The 16715-nt window shown below is 43.6% G+C and overlaps 1 protein-coding gene across 1 annotated transcript in view; it reads left to right on the forward strand.

Moving 5' to 3' along the window:
* LOXHD1 (lipoxygenase homology PLAT domains 1) overlaps window positions 1-16715 on the forward strand; it is a gene marked incomplete at both ends in the record, with an annotated part of 189042 nt that overhangs the window by 55054 nt on the left and 117273 nt on the right. The window contains 2 exons of the mRNA XM_083883544.1: window positions 6892-6972; window positions 7779-7963. Coding sequence (XP_083739670.1) covers window positions 6892-6972; window positions 7779-7963 — 266 coding nt within the window. The remainder of the gene's footprint in view (window positions 1-6891; window positions 6973-7778; window positions 7964-16715) is intronic.

Here is a 16715-nt window from a genome sequence, read left to right on the forward strand (position 1 = left end):
TGCACCAGGCGCAGCTCAGCCAGAAGCTAAAAGCACTACCACAGATGAATTTCTTTCCACTGGCTCCATCACAGACACGTGGGTGAACACCAAGGCTTTGCTTGCTGGTATTTTGACAGCTGTCAAGACTTTTCCCACAGGGATGAATTGAGACTCTGTGGTCCCACACAGAGCAAAGAGTGCTGATCCTTCGCAGTATTTTATTTCTCCATGTTCACGTGCTTTCCACCAGGCTGACGAAATAGTACAGCATTCAGCTGGGAGTGCCACTGCCAGCTCATTCAGAGTTTTTAGTCCAAATCTATATATTTCTTGCTAGTGTGACTTTTCAGTGTTAGGCTTACTTTATCCAGCTGTGGACAACTGCAAATAATATAGCAGAGAGTCTTTTACCTTGAGGAAAAAAAGAAGGAGTTAAGAGAAGATTTAGCAGCTAAGACAGCATGCAAGAAAGATTAAATAATTGGTGACAGCTGGCCTCTTACTGAATTTGAGGATGATACAGAGGATTAAAAAAAAAAAATTCTGATGCTGAAGACAATTAATTGGCAGTCACTTCTACCTGGTCTTGGGTGACTATGCAGAGTTTTTTTCCTGTTCCTTATGCCAGCAAATACATATGAATTGCAGAGTATGCACAGGATAGTCTTTAGAGCATGGTAATATTTGTAGCTCTAATTTAGCTAAGCCAAGCCCAGTGGAAGAAGATCTGATTTTGTTATTTAACCTCTTGGGAATAAATAAATAAATATAGGAAAGAGAGCCTATTTATTCTGAGCAGTTAATATAATAAGTTAGGAAGGATTAGTTAATTGGTGCAGAAAGGGCTGTTTAGGTTAGGAAGGGAACAAACCCCAAGCGCAGAGGGGGAAGGATTCTCACCTTGCTGCCAAAGTGCTGCTTCAGAGAGGAGCTGTGATCCTTTTCCTTTAATTCCATGGGATGTTTCCCATTTTACAGCTGTTTATGTGTATAACTGTGCCCTGATTTATGTCTGTACAAGTCTTCAGCACTTTCAGTGCTCTCTGAAGGTTTAATCGTCTGGGACGACGTTAAGTAGCAGCACATTTTGGAGTCCATATTCACTTCCAAAAGAGAAACTAAGTGGGAATGTTTCTCCTCTCTCTTGCTCAGCCTTATTAGCCAGCCTATGTCTAGTATTTCAGGAATAAAATACCTGAGAGAGTGCTTAGACCCAGGTGTTGAACAACCTAAATATAAGAGTGGGTATAATTGGTGTATGTATCAATTATAATCCACCAGCAGCTATGCACACAGCAGCTGGTGGTACAACCACAAGGAAGGTCAAGCCTTAGAGAGAAAAACAGGATTTTTCTTAAAATAGCCAGCCTTTTAAGGGAATTCAGCTGTTAGACCCAGGTCCCTGATGAGCAAGTGTCAGCTGCATTTTTCAGACTGTAAAACCTGGCCAGTTTTCCCCTTGGGATGAGAGTAAGGTGTATTCCTGGAAAAAACTCAACCATTCTGTCTTGCTCAAAATCCTGCCCCTATCCCAACTCATTAATGTTACTCTTAAAAATTCCTGCGCTTGTTCTCATCAAAAATTGAAAAAATATTTCTTCATGGGAAGGGGACAAAAATTTTCAACAGATTGAAATTAACCTCAATCTGGCAAAATTAATGTAATTAAAAATGTAATTTAATACTGAGAAATACTAAGCAACCTTTGCACAGTTCTTGGTGGCACTGTTTGCTTTGCATACAGTTTTTCTAGAAAATAGCAGCCAAACTGCAGATAACAAAGACATCCCCACCCACAGCAGTGAGATTGGAAAGAAACAGTCTTTAAGGCCCCTAACAAACCAGGACATTCTATGATTCAATGATTTTATGATAAAGCATAGCTAAGATTATCTAAATTAAACACCACTACTTCATTCTGTTTATGCAAATCACACTGCCAAAGATGAAAAACTGGTATTAAGATGATGCTGCTCCACGCAGTACAAAGTGAAGGAGCACTTACTCAACGTCTGTAATTAAGGCTGTCTGAATCTGTACCTGGAATGCTTATGGATAAGGCAGAGTCTGTGTGTCCTGTGGCACTCAGTAAAGTTTAGGGGTAAATTCAGGCTCCCATGGTTTCAGGCTGGTATTTGGCTCACGGGTGTCATCGTGCTGCTACAGCCCTGAGCAATTTTTCTCATCCAATTAAACCCTTTCAAGTGGGGCTGCTTTTTTTTTTTTTTTTTTTTTTTTTTTTTTTTTTTTTTTTTCCCACCAATTTTTCAGTGTCTGTTTAAGCAGGATTCATCCTGCTGGTCGATAACGTCCTTGGTACAGACATTGACAGTGGCTGTGCTTTTCTGCTGGTTTTCTTTTCCATCTGGAGTGGTTTTGGACGGATGCTGCCTCACGTGGTCTTCCCAGCCACCCGCTGACTGATGCTGTCAGCTTCATGACAGCAGTCTTAGCTAAATATTTGCAGAACCAAACTCCCTGGAGTATTTGTTGCTCCGAGGAGGAGGTTAATGATGCTGCTATTGGAGCTCTGTGCTAAGAGTAAATATGGTTTGAACATATGGGGGATTTTTTTTTGCTGTTAGTTTGTACAGGACAGTATCCTCTCTCCAGGAGTGATGGAAAGTGGATGCGTAGGAAGGGGCAGAGGGATGAGGCCAACACGCTGTCAGCATTTTTCCAGTACTTTTTAGCATCTTCTGGCAAGATGCCATCCTAGCCAGAGGCCTGATAACACAGATTCACACAGCCTGTAATGTGTATTAGACAACCTGAGGGTGAGGGAAGCTGTCTGTACTCTCAAGCCAGGAAAACAACAGGGGTAGACTGGTGCTCATCCCTGACACCTTTTCATGCCACTCTTACAGATTGATACTGGCTGAAGGGTGGAAGGGAAATCCAACATGTGGATGAGCAGAGAGAACTCTACAGCAATTGCAAATATATAGGGAACAGAGCAGGTTTCATTGTGTGTTTTTGGGAAAGAAATTTCCTTCCTGTCCCTCTCAATTCAGCTCTGACACACATTAAATTCTGGGGATTGGTCTGGGCCCCTCAGGACAAGAGACACCGAGGGGCTGGAGCGTGTCTAGGACAGGGAATGGAGCTGGGGAAGGGTCTGGAGCCCCAGGAGAGGCTGAGGGAGCTGGGGAAGGGTCTGGAGCCCCAGGAGAGGCTGAGGGAGCTGGGAAAGGGGCTGAGCCTGGAGAAAAGGAGGCTCAGGGGGGACCTTGTGGCTCTGCACAAGTCCCTGACAGGAGGGGACAGCCGGGGGGGTCGGGCTGTGCTCCCAGGGAACAGGGACAGGAGGAGAGGGAAGAACCTCAGGCTGGGCCAGGGGGAGGTTTGATTGAATATTAGGGAAATTTTCCTCACCAAAAGAGCTGTCCAACCCCAGAACAGGCTGCCCAGGGCAGTGGTGGAGTCCCCATCTCTGTAGGGATTTAAAAGCCACGTGGATGTGGCATTTGGGCAGAAGTGTTTGTGGTGGCATTGGCTGTGCTGTGAGAATGGTTGGACTCAATGTCCTTGGGAGGCTTTTCCAACCCAAATGATTATTTGATTATGTGATCCTGTGATATTCTACACTGCCCACCCGTAGTGCGTGAGAAACTCCCCTGACCCAGCAGGTGAACCGAGTAACATTTATTTTTTCCTAGAGAGTGGCAGACTTTAGCTTGGTTTGGGCTGTATGACCTTCTGAAATCACCCCCAATAACCAGCTCCTCCAACTGCTGCTAAACATCCGTGGCAGGAGCAGGCAGACCTGTGGGCAGCATTTCAGGGAGATGCAACCCAGAACTGACTCTTTCTAGTGGCTTAATGGAGCATTTTTTACATGTTGTTTGAACTGACATCCAGAATAACACTTTGTGCCTCTGTGCAGTCCCTTAATCCATGGTGCTTTTGCTGGCAGTTCTGTGTGTACAAGACATTTTCAGGTAAAACACCAAATGGAAAGGCAGTTTAAATGATTTTTAAGCAGGGATTCAAAGCTAAATTGGTTTAGGTTACTACATCACTGCTGAAGGTCATTATTTTTATGCCTCTGCTGTGATCAGTATCCAGGTTTTCTGTCTGTTCCTAAGAATTTAGCTGTGAAAAGGGTGCTGTTAGCTGATCAAAAGGGAAGACTATTATCTACAAACCTCCAAAATTTCCATTTCAAATGTGACTTTTATTTAGCTGGTGGGATCAACTCTTTTTAATTCACCTTCATTTAAAAAAATTTTACTTGTACAAGTGTTCATTTTATGTACATTTGCAAATAAAACTGCATTATTGAGGCTTTCTTCTTGTCAACCCATCAAGAAGTAGCAAAACTCTCATGGCACTGGCTCTGTTGTCTGTGCCCATGGCCTGCAGAGGAGATGAACGCAGGGATTTAAAAATGCTGCACTCGAATATGTACCAGTTCTTGTGGTGACTTTTAGCAGCACCACTAACCCAAACAGCAGACAAAGTGTTCTGAGTGATTGTACATTTGCAGCACCACAAGCAGTGCAGCCTGCAGGCAATTACTCAACTGAAAGAATCTGAGAACAGCTTCAGATAAAAATAAATAAATATAAAAAATTATATATAAATAAGAATTTCATATACTAGTCTTTGATGGAGCTCCTTGGATGTTTCTTACAAAGCAACAGAATATGGAAAAAGTGGAGCTACTAGAGCCAATCAAATATGTCAAATAACAAACCCAACTGAAACATATTTCTGGAGTTGCCCTGGCTTGTTATTTCAGATTAATGACAGGGCTCTAGTCAAATTCAGAAGATCCTTAGGCTAAGCTTATGGTCTAAAATCCCTGGGTTTGAACCCAGTCAAGCCTGAACGTTGCAAATTTAGTGCTGCAATTTCCAAGTCATATTTTTCCTGCTTTATTTGTCGCCAGGGCTGTGCAAGCCTGTGTGCCTCATTGTTTGGTGTAACAAGTTCCTTATGGTAATCTGGCTGTGAATGTCTCATCCTAGTCCTGGCCTGGACCAGACTCTGACACTGCCCAGCTGTAATTTCTCCCTTTCACTCTTTATTTTTTTTTTTTTAGCCTAAATTTCAGTGTAGCCATTCACTGTGAGATATTCCCTCACTCACTCTCTCCCCACACAACTGGCAGTGCTGGAAGGAGGGACTGGATTTTTCTTCCCTGGTGCTATTGATGCTGCAGATCAATCTCAGGGGAGAAGAGACTTGTCAAAGCTCTTCCTACCTTTCGACAGCAAGGCTTCCCTGCGGTTTGACTCCCGGACTATGTCACGTTTTCCAATGCTTCCCCGAGCTGCTTCAGGATGCACTAAGCATCTGCTCAGGGGGCACTTTTTGGATGCCCTGCAGAAGGTTTGCTCCCCAGCATCCCTCCTGGCAACTAAGAGAGCCCAGTACTTTTTGGATGCCCTGCAGAAGGTTTGCTCCCCAGCATCCCTCCCGGCAACTGAAAGAGCCCAGCACAGCAGAGAAGACCACCACAAACCAGCAGCAGGTTAGGGCTTGGTGCACTGAGAGCTGATTATTCTCACTTAATACTTTCATGCCATCTCCGTGGCAAGTCTGCAGCGCCGCATCGATCTGCGAGCCAATGCGGGGAGAAGAAGCTGCTTGTCATTACGATGCTCATTCAAGCCTGACAGACTAATTGCCTTGCACACTCGCTGGCTGTTTTCACTCCAGCAGCCAGGTTGAGGGGGGGAGGCTGAGCTGGGTTTAATTGCCTCTTGTCTTGGCAGCAAGGTTAACAATTTTAGCCTTTTCCATAGCGTTGGTGTTGCTCCTAGCATGGGGAGCGTGAAACAGCAGAATGGACAAGGAGGAGGAGGAGGAGAAGCAGCAGGAGGAGGAGGAAGAAGAGGAGGAGGAGGAAGGCTGGGCATGGGTTTAGCAGAACACAAAATGACCTGTGAGCAAGGCACACACAGGTCCTCCAGCATCGTGAAGAGCATCCTTTGCTGGGGCTGTTAATATTCATTAACTTTCTACAGGCGAACCGCTTGTCGCTGTGGCTCTGCGCTGCTCGAGCGCTGTGGTTTCTTGTTCGTTTTAATGCGACTTTCTGGGTTTTGCTGTGTTTAATCATCCGTGGCCGTGCTCAGCAGCCCAGGGGAAATGGGGGCCCATCAGGGAGGGAAGGTGGGAGAGGCTGAGTCTTCAGAGGTTTGCCTTGATGTTATTATTCGTTGTGTTTTCCTGCTAAATGTATGAGCTCTGAACAGGACAGAGGTGCTTGCCAAGGATCACACTGCAGGCTAGAGGGAGAACTGGGAATTAAATCCTAAATCCCCTGACCTGGGCAAATAGACTTTATATTGCTTCTGCACTCTCACCTGTGAAATGCAAACTTCGCACTCAACACTTCACCAAAAAAAAAGTCAAACTACGTCCTGCCTACAATGGTTTTGCTTAGAATGAGATACAAACTGTAGGAGGAAACATCAAAGTTTCAATAGTTGCTTAAAAAAGTGATGGGAGATGGGCCTGGAAAGTTGGATGTGGTTGGATGCTTTTATCTCTGGCTGAGCTCTGTGCAGATCTGTGGCCATGCAGGGAACTCGCTGGAGCCCTTTGCTCCATCACCAGGAGCAGGTCTGCTTGGTGCCCGGAGGCTGGGATTACAGGAGAGGACATGTCTAGGAGTGGGACTTTGAGACAAAAACCATATTGCATTTCCCCCAGACCTTCTGCCTCAGCTTCTGGAAGAACTCTTGGAGTCTGAGAAGGAAAAAAAAAAAAAAAAAAAGTCTGGTGAATGTCAGTAATTAGAGCATCCAAAACCTGTCACTGGGGAAGAGGGCATTGAACACTAGGTCTTTCCAGCATTAGGAATGACACTTCTTTATCCTTAAACACTAGCACTTGCGTGCTTGCTGTCAAGGCTGCTGGTTTTTCACCATTCCTTTTGATGCATGTGCATTGCAGGAGCAGCACGGCCTTTGAGAGGAGCAAAACAGATGTGTTCCGAGTGAAAACCAATAACGTCGGACAAATAAAGAAAATAAGGTACCTGCACAACGCTGCTGCTACCACGGCACCTGCTCTGTGAGGTGTTAATAGGATGACAGGCTGTAGAGGTTTAAGCAGTGCCATGTTTTATTCATTATTTCTTAACGTGCTCCCATCAAGGTGAAGTTAAGGGGTTGTAAAAGCTTGTTTACTGCCGAAGATTTGAACTGAAGTGTGAAATCACCTACGGTATTGCTTATAAGTATCCATGCTCCCCACCAAGAATTGTATTTCTGTCATATGCAATCATGGGGAAAGACATTTAGGACTGCTTTTATGTCCCAATGGAGGTAAATGGGGTTTGCCATACACTTTTGCTAACTTAGTGTAATGTGAATGATAATTATTATGTTTAACCACTGTCTGACTGACTGATATAAAATTTAAAATTAGTGAGTAGTACAAAGAAAGTTGGGAAGAGGCGGTTAAAACAATGCAAGAGGAGAACAGAGCAGGAGGGGTACTGGGTGGGAAGGGAGTCTCTTATGTTTTGGATACGGAGTGCAAAGTGAATGAATGCATATGTTGAATGAGTGTGGAGGTGTAGGTATGTCGTGAACATCTCCTTGCAGATAAAAGATTCACAGGCTCACCTGTGATCTCTGGCCATATGGAAGGTTGTTACTTTTAATACACTCTGTAAAAGCCCGTAAGTGCCTTGAAACTCTTTGGGTAGACAGCCATAAACGGGAAATATTTGTACAGTTGCTCCAGCCTTGCCTAGCATACAATATTCCACAAAATTACCAGTGCTAGTGGCCAATCTTAACCGTGACACCAAAACAGGGTTGTTCTTCCCCTAGGATTGAGCACGACAACACCGGGCTGAACGCGGGGTGGTTCCTCGACCGCGTGATCGTGACCGACATGAACAGACCTCACCTCCGCTTTTACTTCCCCTGCAACAACTGGCTGAGCAAGGAGGATGGGGATGGACTCTATGTCAGAGACCTCGTTGGCAGCCTGAATCCCATGGATGTGCCTAAAAGTAAGAGTTTGTTAAAAAAAAAAAAAAAAAAATCAATGGCTTGGCTTTCTGGTGCCTTGTAGGAGAGGACGGGGTTGTTTTCGAGATGATCTCATTGCATAAAAAGTAATTGTGTAGTCTAAGCTAATTTAAGTTTTCTTTATAGTCAGTGGAGAGAGATATAGGAAGATGCAAGATGTCTCCAGAGGGTAATTTCTTCTTCAAGTGTTAGATCTGATGTCTTAGGGTGGGATAAATCACTGTTTGGACAAGCTCCACTCGTTCATCGAGTACTGAGGGATCTGTGATGACAATATTAAATTAGATTGAATACCTACACGTAGATGAGAGGCATCCTACCCTGGAAGAAGCAGCTAGTACCCCTGTGTACTACCCAAAGAGGCAGTGTGGTTGCAGTCCTGTCCATAAAATTAAGTGTTTCCAGTCTCTGGTGATGTCCAGCAGGAAATTTCCATAATGGAGCCAACCCTTTTGCACTGATTTTGCTGTAACTCCACGCTGGTTTTTCTCTGTGTGTGTGTGTGTATGATACACACACTGAGCTGGCTCCTGTTTATTCAGCCTGGTTTTAAGCTAATGATGTTGAAACAAGGCCAGGACAGCTTGCACACCAGACATGTACTCTCAAATTGGTACCAGCGTGCTAGCCACACGGTGATGTGTGGTGCGTGTAACGTGAGTGGGGAGGTGGTGGGGATGTGAAAGAGGAGCCAAAAAACCAGCCTCAGGTGGGATGTCAGCACTCCATCTGCGAGTGCTAATGAGGAAACAGAGTGGTGTTTTCCTGACAGGCTCACCAGGGCACTGGTCCTTTCTGGGAGCTTGATTTTGGGTGTGGAAGTGAAGGCCACCAGCCACAGGTGTGGGTGGGGAAAGAGGGCTGTGTTGTTCTGTGCTAAAAAGAGGGAACTTGTGGTTTTGCCAGGATCAAATCTTATTGAGAATAATTAGTAGACCTCTTGCAATAATGTTGCTGACATTACCACTTAGGAGCAATTATTTGGTAAAACCAATTTATTGCCAGATTTAAGCAGTGCTGTGAGCATTGATAGATGTTCTAGAAGGGCAAAGTATTGTTATTTTTATTGAGGTCATGTTAACAGTGAAAGAATACACTAAATTGACCCAGACTTGTTGAGTAATTTTGCTCTATTGGGATACAACCTTTTAAAACAGTGCTGCTATGTTGAATATGTAAGAATTCAAGGATACTGCATGTGATCTAGCATGCACAAATGATATCCCTTGGCAAGAAATGCATATTGGAGCATTTTAAAAATGCAGACATCCCCAGGGTGGCTGCCACAAGGGAATGAGATAACATCTGGAGATGTTATTTGCCAAAAAAACCCACCCAGTTACTACTGGGGCTGTGTGTGCTGAAGTATCTTGCTGCTTTTTTAATCCAAATTGATTTGTGAAATGGAGAATCTAAGGACACTCGAGGGGCAGGAGGGCTCTGGAGAAGGTAGTGCACGAGTCAAAGCAATGTACAATTAAGGAGAGGTTCCCTTGCGGAGGAAGTCAACCATTCAATCTTAATAGATCTTTAAATGACACAACACCTTATCTGAATTTATTATTGCCCCTGCCTGGGAGAGATGATTCAAGGGAACGTGTGTGATTTCCTACATCCTGTTCAACACCTGTCTCACAGCGGGAAAGGACTCGTGGGCTAAACCCTCAGCTGGTACAGGAGAGTGCAGCTCCAATGAAATTGCTGGAGCTGCTTTGCATTTCCCAAGCAGAACAGCCAGTACTGAGTGCTCCTACTCTTCTGAAGAAGTGGCTCTGGGATATGGATGAGCTGCTCTCCACGTGCTTGGCCCGGGATAAATACGAGTGAGCTCGTCTCCCGAGCGTGAAGGAAGAGATTTAGGCAGGCATTAGTCAGAAATGCATCAGCTCCCAGCACCTTTATCAGAGATAAAGCCCTGCTCCTGAGAGGCACAAGCTGAGCTCTGCAGGAAAGCAGGAGCTGGGCTGAGGCCAGAGGCATGGGTGAAGGGTTGGACTCCTTCCAGGTGGCAGGTCTGAATCTGTAAGAGGAGAGGGTTAGCTCAGCTATCTCAGGTTGCAGTTCCCCTTGAACCATAATTAATGAAAGATAAACATCCCCAGACTGCTGTGGTGAACTGTCAGTTGCAAATGTAAATGTATCTGAATTAATTTGCCTCCCTCCGGATCCGTAAAGGTCTGAAATGAGATTGTGATATGATTTTTGTTGTACATACAAGTCGTTTGCCCTGAATTTGATTGGGTTCTAGGGTATTTTGTTTTTTCTTTGCAATGCATTAAATAGTGATGTTTACTCTTTGAGTATTAATATTTTCTAGGCCCCTGGATAATGAAAAATTATGTAAGTTTATGCAAGGAAAGATTAGTAATTCCCTCCTAAGTCTGTGTTCCCATTAGCAGTTCAGTGCCATATTCTTCTCCTTTCTGGTTATGTCTCTTAAATCACATCTTCAATCCATTTATTTCTTCAGTTTTTCTTTATAAACCACTCAGACACTGTTTTTGCCAAACTTAGCTTCATGCTTTCCTTTCATGTTCTATTTGCTGTCACAGTCAGGAATGTTTTTGGAGGTAATCAAACAAGTTTCCTCCAGGTTCCCTCTCTTGCAGCACCTTCAGCTTTTGATCTTCTCCTGGAGAACTTTCCTGTCTTTGTTATGAGGATTTACCTTCCTCTTTTGAACTGGAGGTCACTGCAGGGGCCTTCTATGTGCTTTGTGTGAGAAGGATGTAGGCTTGAAAAAAATAAACTCCTTTTCTTTGTTATATTTTTGATTCATTGAAAAGGCATCTGAAGCCTGTTTGAAGGGGGGATTGTTGGTGCTTGTACCAAAACTGACTAAACTATGGTCAGACTCATTCTTTTTCTTGGTGAGGAGCACAGTCCAGATAGAGAATTCCTGTAGACTGTGAGTTTTGGAGAGGTTAATTTTAAGGGGATAAAACCAAAAGAGGAATAATTTAAAAATCCAGAAAATAATATGTGTGGCAAAAACCAGTCAACACATAGTGGAAAAAAATGGACACACACAATCAAAAGCAGAGTAATTCCCATGATCCAAATAGAAGTACCATGGATGTCTAACTTAGCAATTTCAGACACCTGAGTGGTTGCCTTTACTTATCCAAATAAAATGCCTCCTGTCATTTCCCTGTGGAATGCCACACTTTTCTCAAGGAGAACAGGTTACATCCTTAAGTGTTCCCGCTTGAATGACCCTCTATTCCCAGCATTCACATCCATGGCATCATTTGCCCAACAGGCCTTTGACAGGGATAGTGTCACAGATTCTTATTTACCCAGCGGCTTCTATTGGCAGCCTGGATTAATTTACACTACAGGTATTAATTACAAGGGAGGGCTATTGTTCAGCTTTATGCTGCCTCAATTGAGTTTATGAAGCCTTAGGATTGCATGGCTGTGGCTGAGCCTTTGTGCAAGGGACAGGCTCAAAACTGGAGCCAGGTGCTGGTTTTCCTTTGAGTGTTGCTGGTTTTGGATCATTCTGAGGGTGTCTGATGTCCTGCCAGAGTGGTGGGGGTGCATTCATAACAGCTTGCAGCTGCACTGGGAGATCTACTGACCCAATGGGGGTGTAAAAGGACACGAAATTCAGGAGTCAGTTCACAGAATCACAGAACCCTCGAGGTTGGAAAAGCCCTCCAGGATCACAGAGTCCAGCAGCATCCCCAGCACTGCCCAGCCCGCACTGACCCATGTCCCCAAGAGCCACATCCACAAGGCTTTTGAACCCATTCAGGGATGGGATTGATCCAGTATCTGAAGTTCCCAGCTCATTGTTTGATACTTGCAGAGTGGTCAGGAATCATTTGTGTAACTCAGTGGACAGATCCTCATGTCCCCCATGCCATGGTGACTCTCCTTTCCCTGGACCTCTCTGGCCTTTGCTTCATGGTCTTCATCCCTGCAGGTGGGACACCAAGGCTGTGTCTTTCTCCATCCCTATGTGTGATGAATCCAGCTTCTTATCACCTGCCTGGATAGCAGGGAGCCCTGAGAGCTGATCTTCATGTGGGTTGCAGGGTTCCTCAAGACATAATACCAAGACATGTCTACAGGACTAACTTTTGCCCAGATTCTTAAAAGATGCTGAGGTTTGGTTGGGTTAGATGGCATGTTGTTTATCCAACAATAAACGTTTTTTTCTCTGGGGGTGACCACAGGCAGTTAAGGCTGCTCAGCTGCTTGAGGCTAGCCTGGGCTCTCTGCAGTGTAATCTCCAGTTATACTCAGAACTAGGGAAACACATATTGGCTGTTCTTAATTTCCCTGGAAACCTCTCGCTAATCAAACAATTCTCTGTACATGCCTTACTCTGAGAAAGCAGAATCATTCTTTTGCAATGGGGATGTTCACTCACCTGGTCCTTAAAATCATGCTTAAGAACACGGTGAGCCAAAAATTAATTCAGTCTCCTGTGCAATTTCATCTTATGCTAACCTGTCAAATTTTTGGTCAAGTCTTTGCAACCTGCCTGTTGCAAATGAGGTTGAGAGCCAAGGACTGGTTTTCATCTGGCTTTTTGGCCATCAGCACCCTGAAATTATTTAGAATTGGACATAATGGGTTATAAATGTGCATGGGATACCAACTCATGTCAAACTCTTTCAAGGCTGCATGTTCCCAGTAGGACAGAATTGCATGTGTGGCACCAAACCACAGAATTACTCCAATCTCTACTATTTCTGGGTAAAGTTTAATCTTATTTGGTCTATTAATAATGAAAGTGAGGAGCACATTGGTGTGGCACACTTTGGCCCTTGAGGATGGAAGAGTTCCAACACGGTTGCATTGTGTTTAATTTTTCCATGTTTAAATGTGTTGAAAATTTGCCATTTATTGCTATTTTTTATTGTTATTGCTATTATATTTAAAAAAGGATGGCAAGAGGAGATCAAATATAGTTTTTCTTTATATAGGTGTGGGTCTTTTACAGTCAGACATGATATTTCTGCTTTGTTGAAACAAGAAGCAGTTTTGAAAGGGAAAGTTGTTGGTTGTGTCAATTCTGGCCTGATTTGGGGCTGATACTTGGTGCAGCTGAAAATTTGCATGGATATGTCCTAAGGGTAGTGAAGTCACAATGTGCAGCTGGGATTTGGATTCTAGTAAAGCCAGATGAGTGGTGAAATTTCCCTGACTGCTAGTGCAGGCAGAGGGAGGTCTTGCCTTTAAAAACATTAGAAAAATGTTTATTATCAAAGCATTAACCTGCTCTATTCTCTGAGGTTTTCATATCCACTGTGACCTAAAACTCATATATTTGAGCTGTGAATGTGAGCTTATTCCTTTCCCCTCTGAAGGATTCTTGGGTTAAGGCTTCACAGTTCATTGTCCAGAGTTTTAATGTTGGCTGTTGGCTGACTTGAAGGCTTATAAGCACTGACCTGGCTGTGACTTGAGGAAACATCTGGAGAAGCAGGTGTTGGTGCATGTTATTTGCCTTGAGTCAGAAGCTAAATCCTTCCTTCCATCCTGGGATATGCATGTCCTTAAGGTCTGGGCTGGACCTAAAGCTGTGGCCAATATTTCCCAATAACCTACTGATGTTAGAAACTAAGGTAAGGAGCAGAATTTGGGATCTGAGGCACCAGTTGATGGCACCCTGTCAGATTTAAAGCCTCATTTTAAAAAAGGTTGGGCTTTAGGACCAGAATTGGTCTCTCATGGATGAGTCCTTATCCCTGGCAGGATTTAAAAGCCACTTGGGGACATGGGTCAGTGGTGGCCTTGGCAGTGCTGGGGGAGTGGTTGGACTTGATGGCCTTGAAAGGCTTTTCCAACCTAAGTGACCCTTGGATTCCCCTGGGTTTTGTTTCAAAGTGAGGTCACACAATTTCACGCTTTTGGAAACTTTCATGATGGGAAAAATGGAAAAAGATTATTTCTAAGGACTCAGAAGATGAGGAAGAGGGAATGAAATATTAATACATGTTACCTTCTCATTAAAATTCATCTTTATTTACTCTGAAAACTGGAAGTGTATAATCAGCACAGGAAAATGCAGATAAATATATTTATGAAATACATATGAGTTGTTTGCTTCTGAGTAATGGCAAGTACCTTCTGTGTTCAGGACGAGGCCTTGCTGCATGGTGAAGCTTTCAATAAACAGGGTTTGTAGAAGGAATAATATCTTTTATCATCCCATTTATAACACTGGGAAAAAATGTCATGCTATCAGGCATAATGAGTATCCAGTATTTTTCTTTTGTTTTTGATTAAAAAAAACAACAACTTCCTTTGTACTAACAAGGATTTTCCCTGCAAACTTTGCCCAACTTATTGTCACTGTGTCCAAAATGAGGCAGCTATGGACATTTTACTTGTCACACTTTTTTTTTTTTTTTTTTTTTTTTTTTTTTTTTTTTTTTTTTTTTTTCTTCCTGGTGTTTTTTCTCTAAAGATGGGTAAAGGGGATGAAAAATGGAAATACAGAAATTAAAAGAAACACTGGTGACTTGCAAAACACAAAAAGTGCACAGAGCCCTGACACGGGGCAGAAAAAGAGATTTATAATTCACATAGAGAGAAAAGATTTTGGAGAGGCAAGAGTGTGTGGCTGGTACATAGATCTCTGTGTACCCAATACAAAACAGAGAGTACAGCATGTTTTTGAAGACATGTGATAATTTTGACTAATTATGTCTACAGAAGGAAATTATTTCAGCTTTCAGTTTTGAAATGAAGTAACTTTTTAAAAAAAAATTCTGATCCATTCAAAGCAAGACTGAAGTACAGAGTTAACAATGTGATTTTTGACAATACCATAAAATTATTTCACTCTTATTTCTGAGAAAATGTGTTTAACCCAAGAGGATATTCTCAACGATTTCTTCAATTTTGATAATAGCAGATCTGGTGAAAGCAGAAAATGGATATTTCTCTTCTGAAATATTTGCCTTTTTTTTTTTTTTTTTTTTTTTTTTTTTTTTTTTTTTTTTTTTTTTTTAATGGGTTCCCACCCTGGGGCCGAACTAATGAAAAATAATAATAAATCTTGGAGAATTAGATAAACAAGGATTTCTGCACCACTGTCACAAGGTGGGTTGCCATGTGCTAAGCTCCATGCCTCTGCAACCAAACCACTATTGTCTCCTGAGCAAGGTTGTTTAAAGCTCACTTCAAAAAGTCATCATCACTTTGAAGTCACAGTAGGAACATGAGTTTAGCATATCCTACAAGCAAAGCCTCCTGCATGTGGTAGATTGCCTCTCACAGGCCCTGCAGAGGGATGAGCCAGGCTGAATCCTAATATTTTAACTGTTTTGATGCACGCTTTGGTTTCCTGCAGGAACTGCAGGAAATGGAGGTGAATCTCATGGTTTCTGGCCTGACTGGGGAGGCCAAGGGACTGGGGTCATTATAGGAGGGGCATGAGGAAGTGACAGGGGGTGATGCAATATTTGAAAGAGCTGCACAATCAGAGAGTCACAGAATACCCCACACAGACCCCCAAGGAACATCAATCCAAACCCTGGCCCTGCACAGGACAATCTCAGGAGTCCCAGCCTGTGCCTGAGGGCATTGTCCAGGCACTCCTTGAACACTTTCCTTTTCCCATTGGGCTTTCTTGAGTGACAGCAATAATATCTCTTAAGAACATACTTTTGGAGAGCTCTGGTGAGATTAAAGAAGTGCTGAGCCAGGGTCAAGCCAGCTTTGCATCTTTAGTGCTGCCTCCAGAGACAGGAACCCCAAAGCCTTGCAAAGGGTCCACAGCATTTCTCCCCTGCTAACACTGTTTTGGCAGAGGGGCTCACAGCCAAAAGCCGTGGAATCAGAGAATGCTTTGGGCTAGAAAGGGCTTTTAAAAGTCAGCTGGTCCAAGCCCCTGCAATGAGCAGTCACATTTGCAACTAGATCAAGTCACTCAGTGCTTTGTCTAATGCAAAACTCCTTCTTCTCCAGCATCCCCATGCTCCAGGTTTGCTTGTAAGCTGTATTTCCAGTTTGAACCCATTTGGCCAAAGATGCTGTTCCCCACCCCTGAAATGGGGAACTCATTTCTCATTAATAAACTCATAGTCTCATTAACAAATATAGCTGTCAATTACTGTTGAAAGAGATAATTATTTTTGAGCTCCAAACCAGCCCTTTGAATTCAACACTTTTCTGAATGGGAGGGAAAAGAAGTCTTCTTTATCTGTGTGCCATTGCTTCGTGCAAGAGCAGAACCCAATTTTGAGACAGAACTGGCTGCTGGTGAGCTCAGCAGAGCCCTTCAGCTTTTACAGGGGTTGCTTTAGGCTCTAATTATATTTTGCTGTGTGTAGCTGCCTCTGGGGTCCCTGCTACTGTGTCACAAAGAGGTTTAATGGGTGGGCTGGGTGAATTTTCCTCTCCACAGCATTTGCAGAGATTCACTTGCTGGATACACAAGACCAGCAGGACATCTCCAACCAGAAGGTCACCAGAAGCTAATCTAAGAAGAGAGTGTTCTGTCCTGGTGGGATGAGCTCTCTGCCAGGACAAACAAGAACTAAATTCAAATGTTTTCTGTGAATCAAGTGTGTTGGGAGGCCAGGTCCCAGCTTTGTGCCCTAGCCATAGGCTGTCTGAGATTTTAAGGATGCTCTGACCCAGAACTCTGTCACTGAGGAGCACACTGTCAGCAGTAGTATAAAGGAGCTTCCACTCTGACAAGTCAGTCCCTTCCATCAGGAAGAGGTTTTGTCAGACAGTTCCTGGTGGGCTGGAGTGACTGACTCG

This window comes from Zosterops lateralis (genome assembly GCF_965231275.1).
Source record: "Zosterops lateralis genome assembly, chromosome: Z".
Taxonomy (NCBI): domain Eukaryota; kingdom Metazoa; phylum Chordata; class Aves; order Passeriformes; family Zosteropidae; genus Zosterops; species Zosterops lateralis.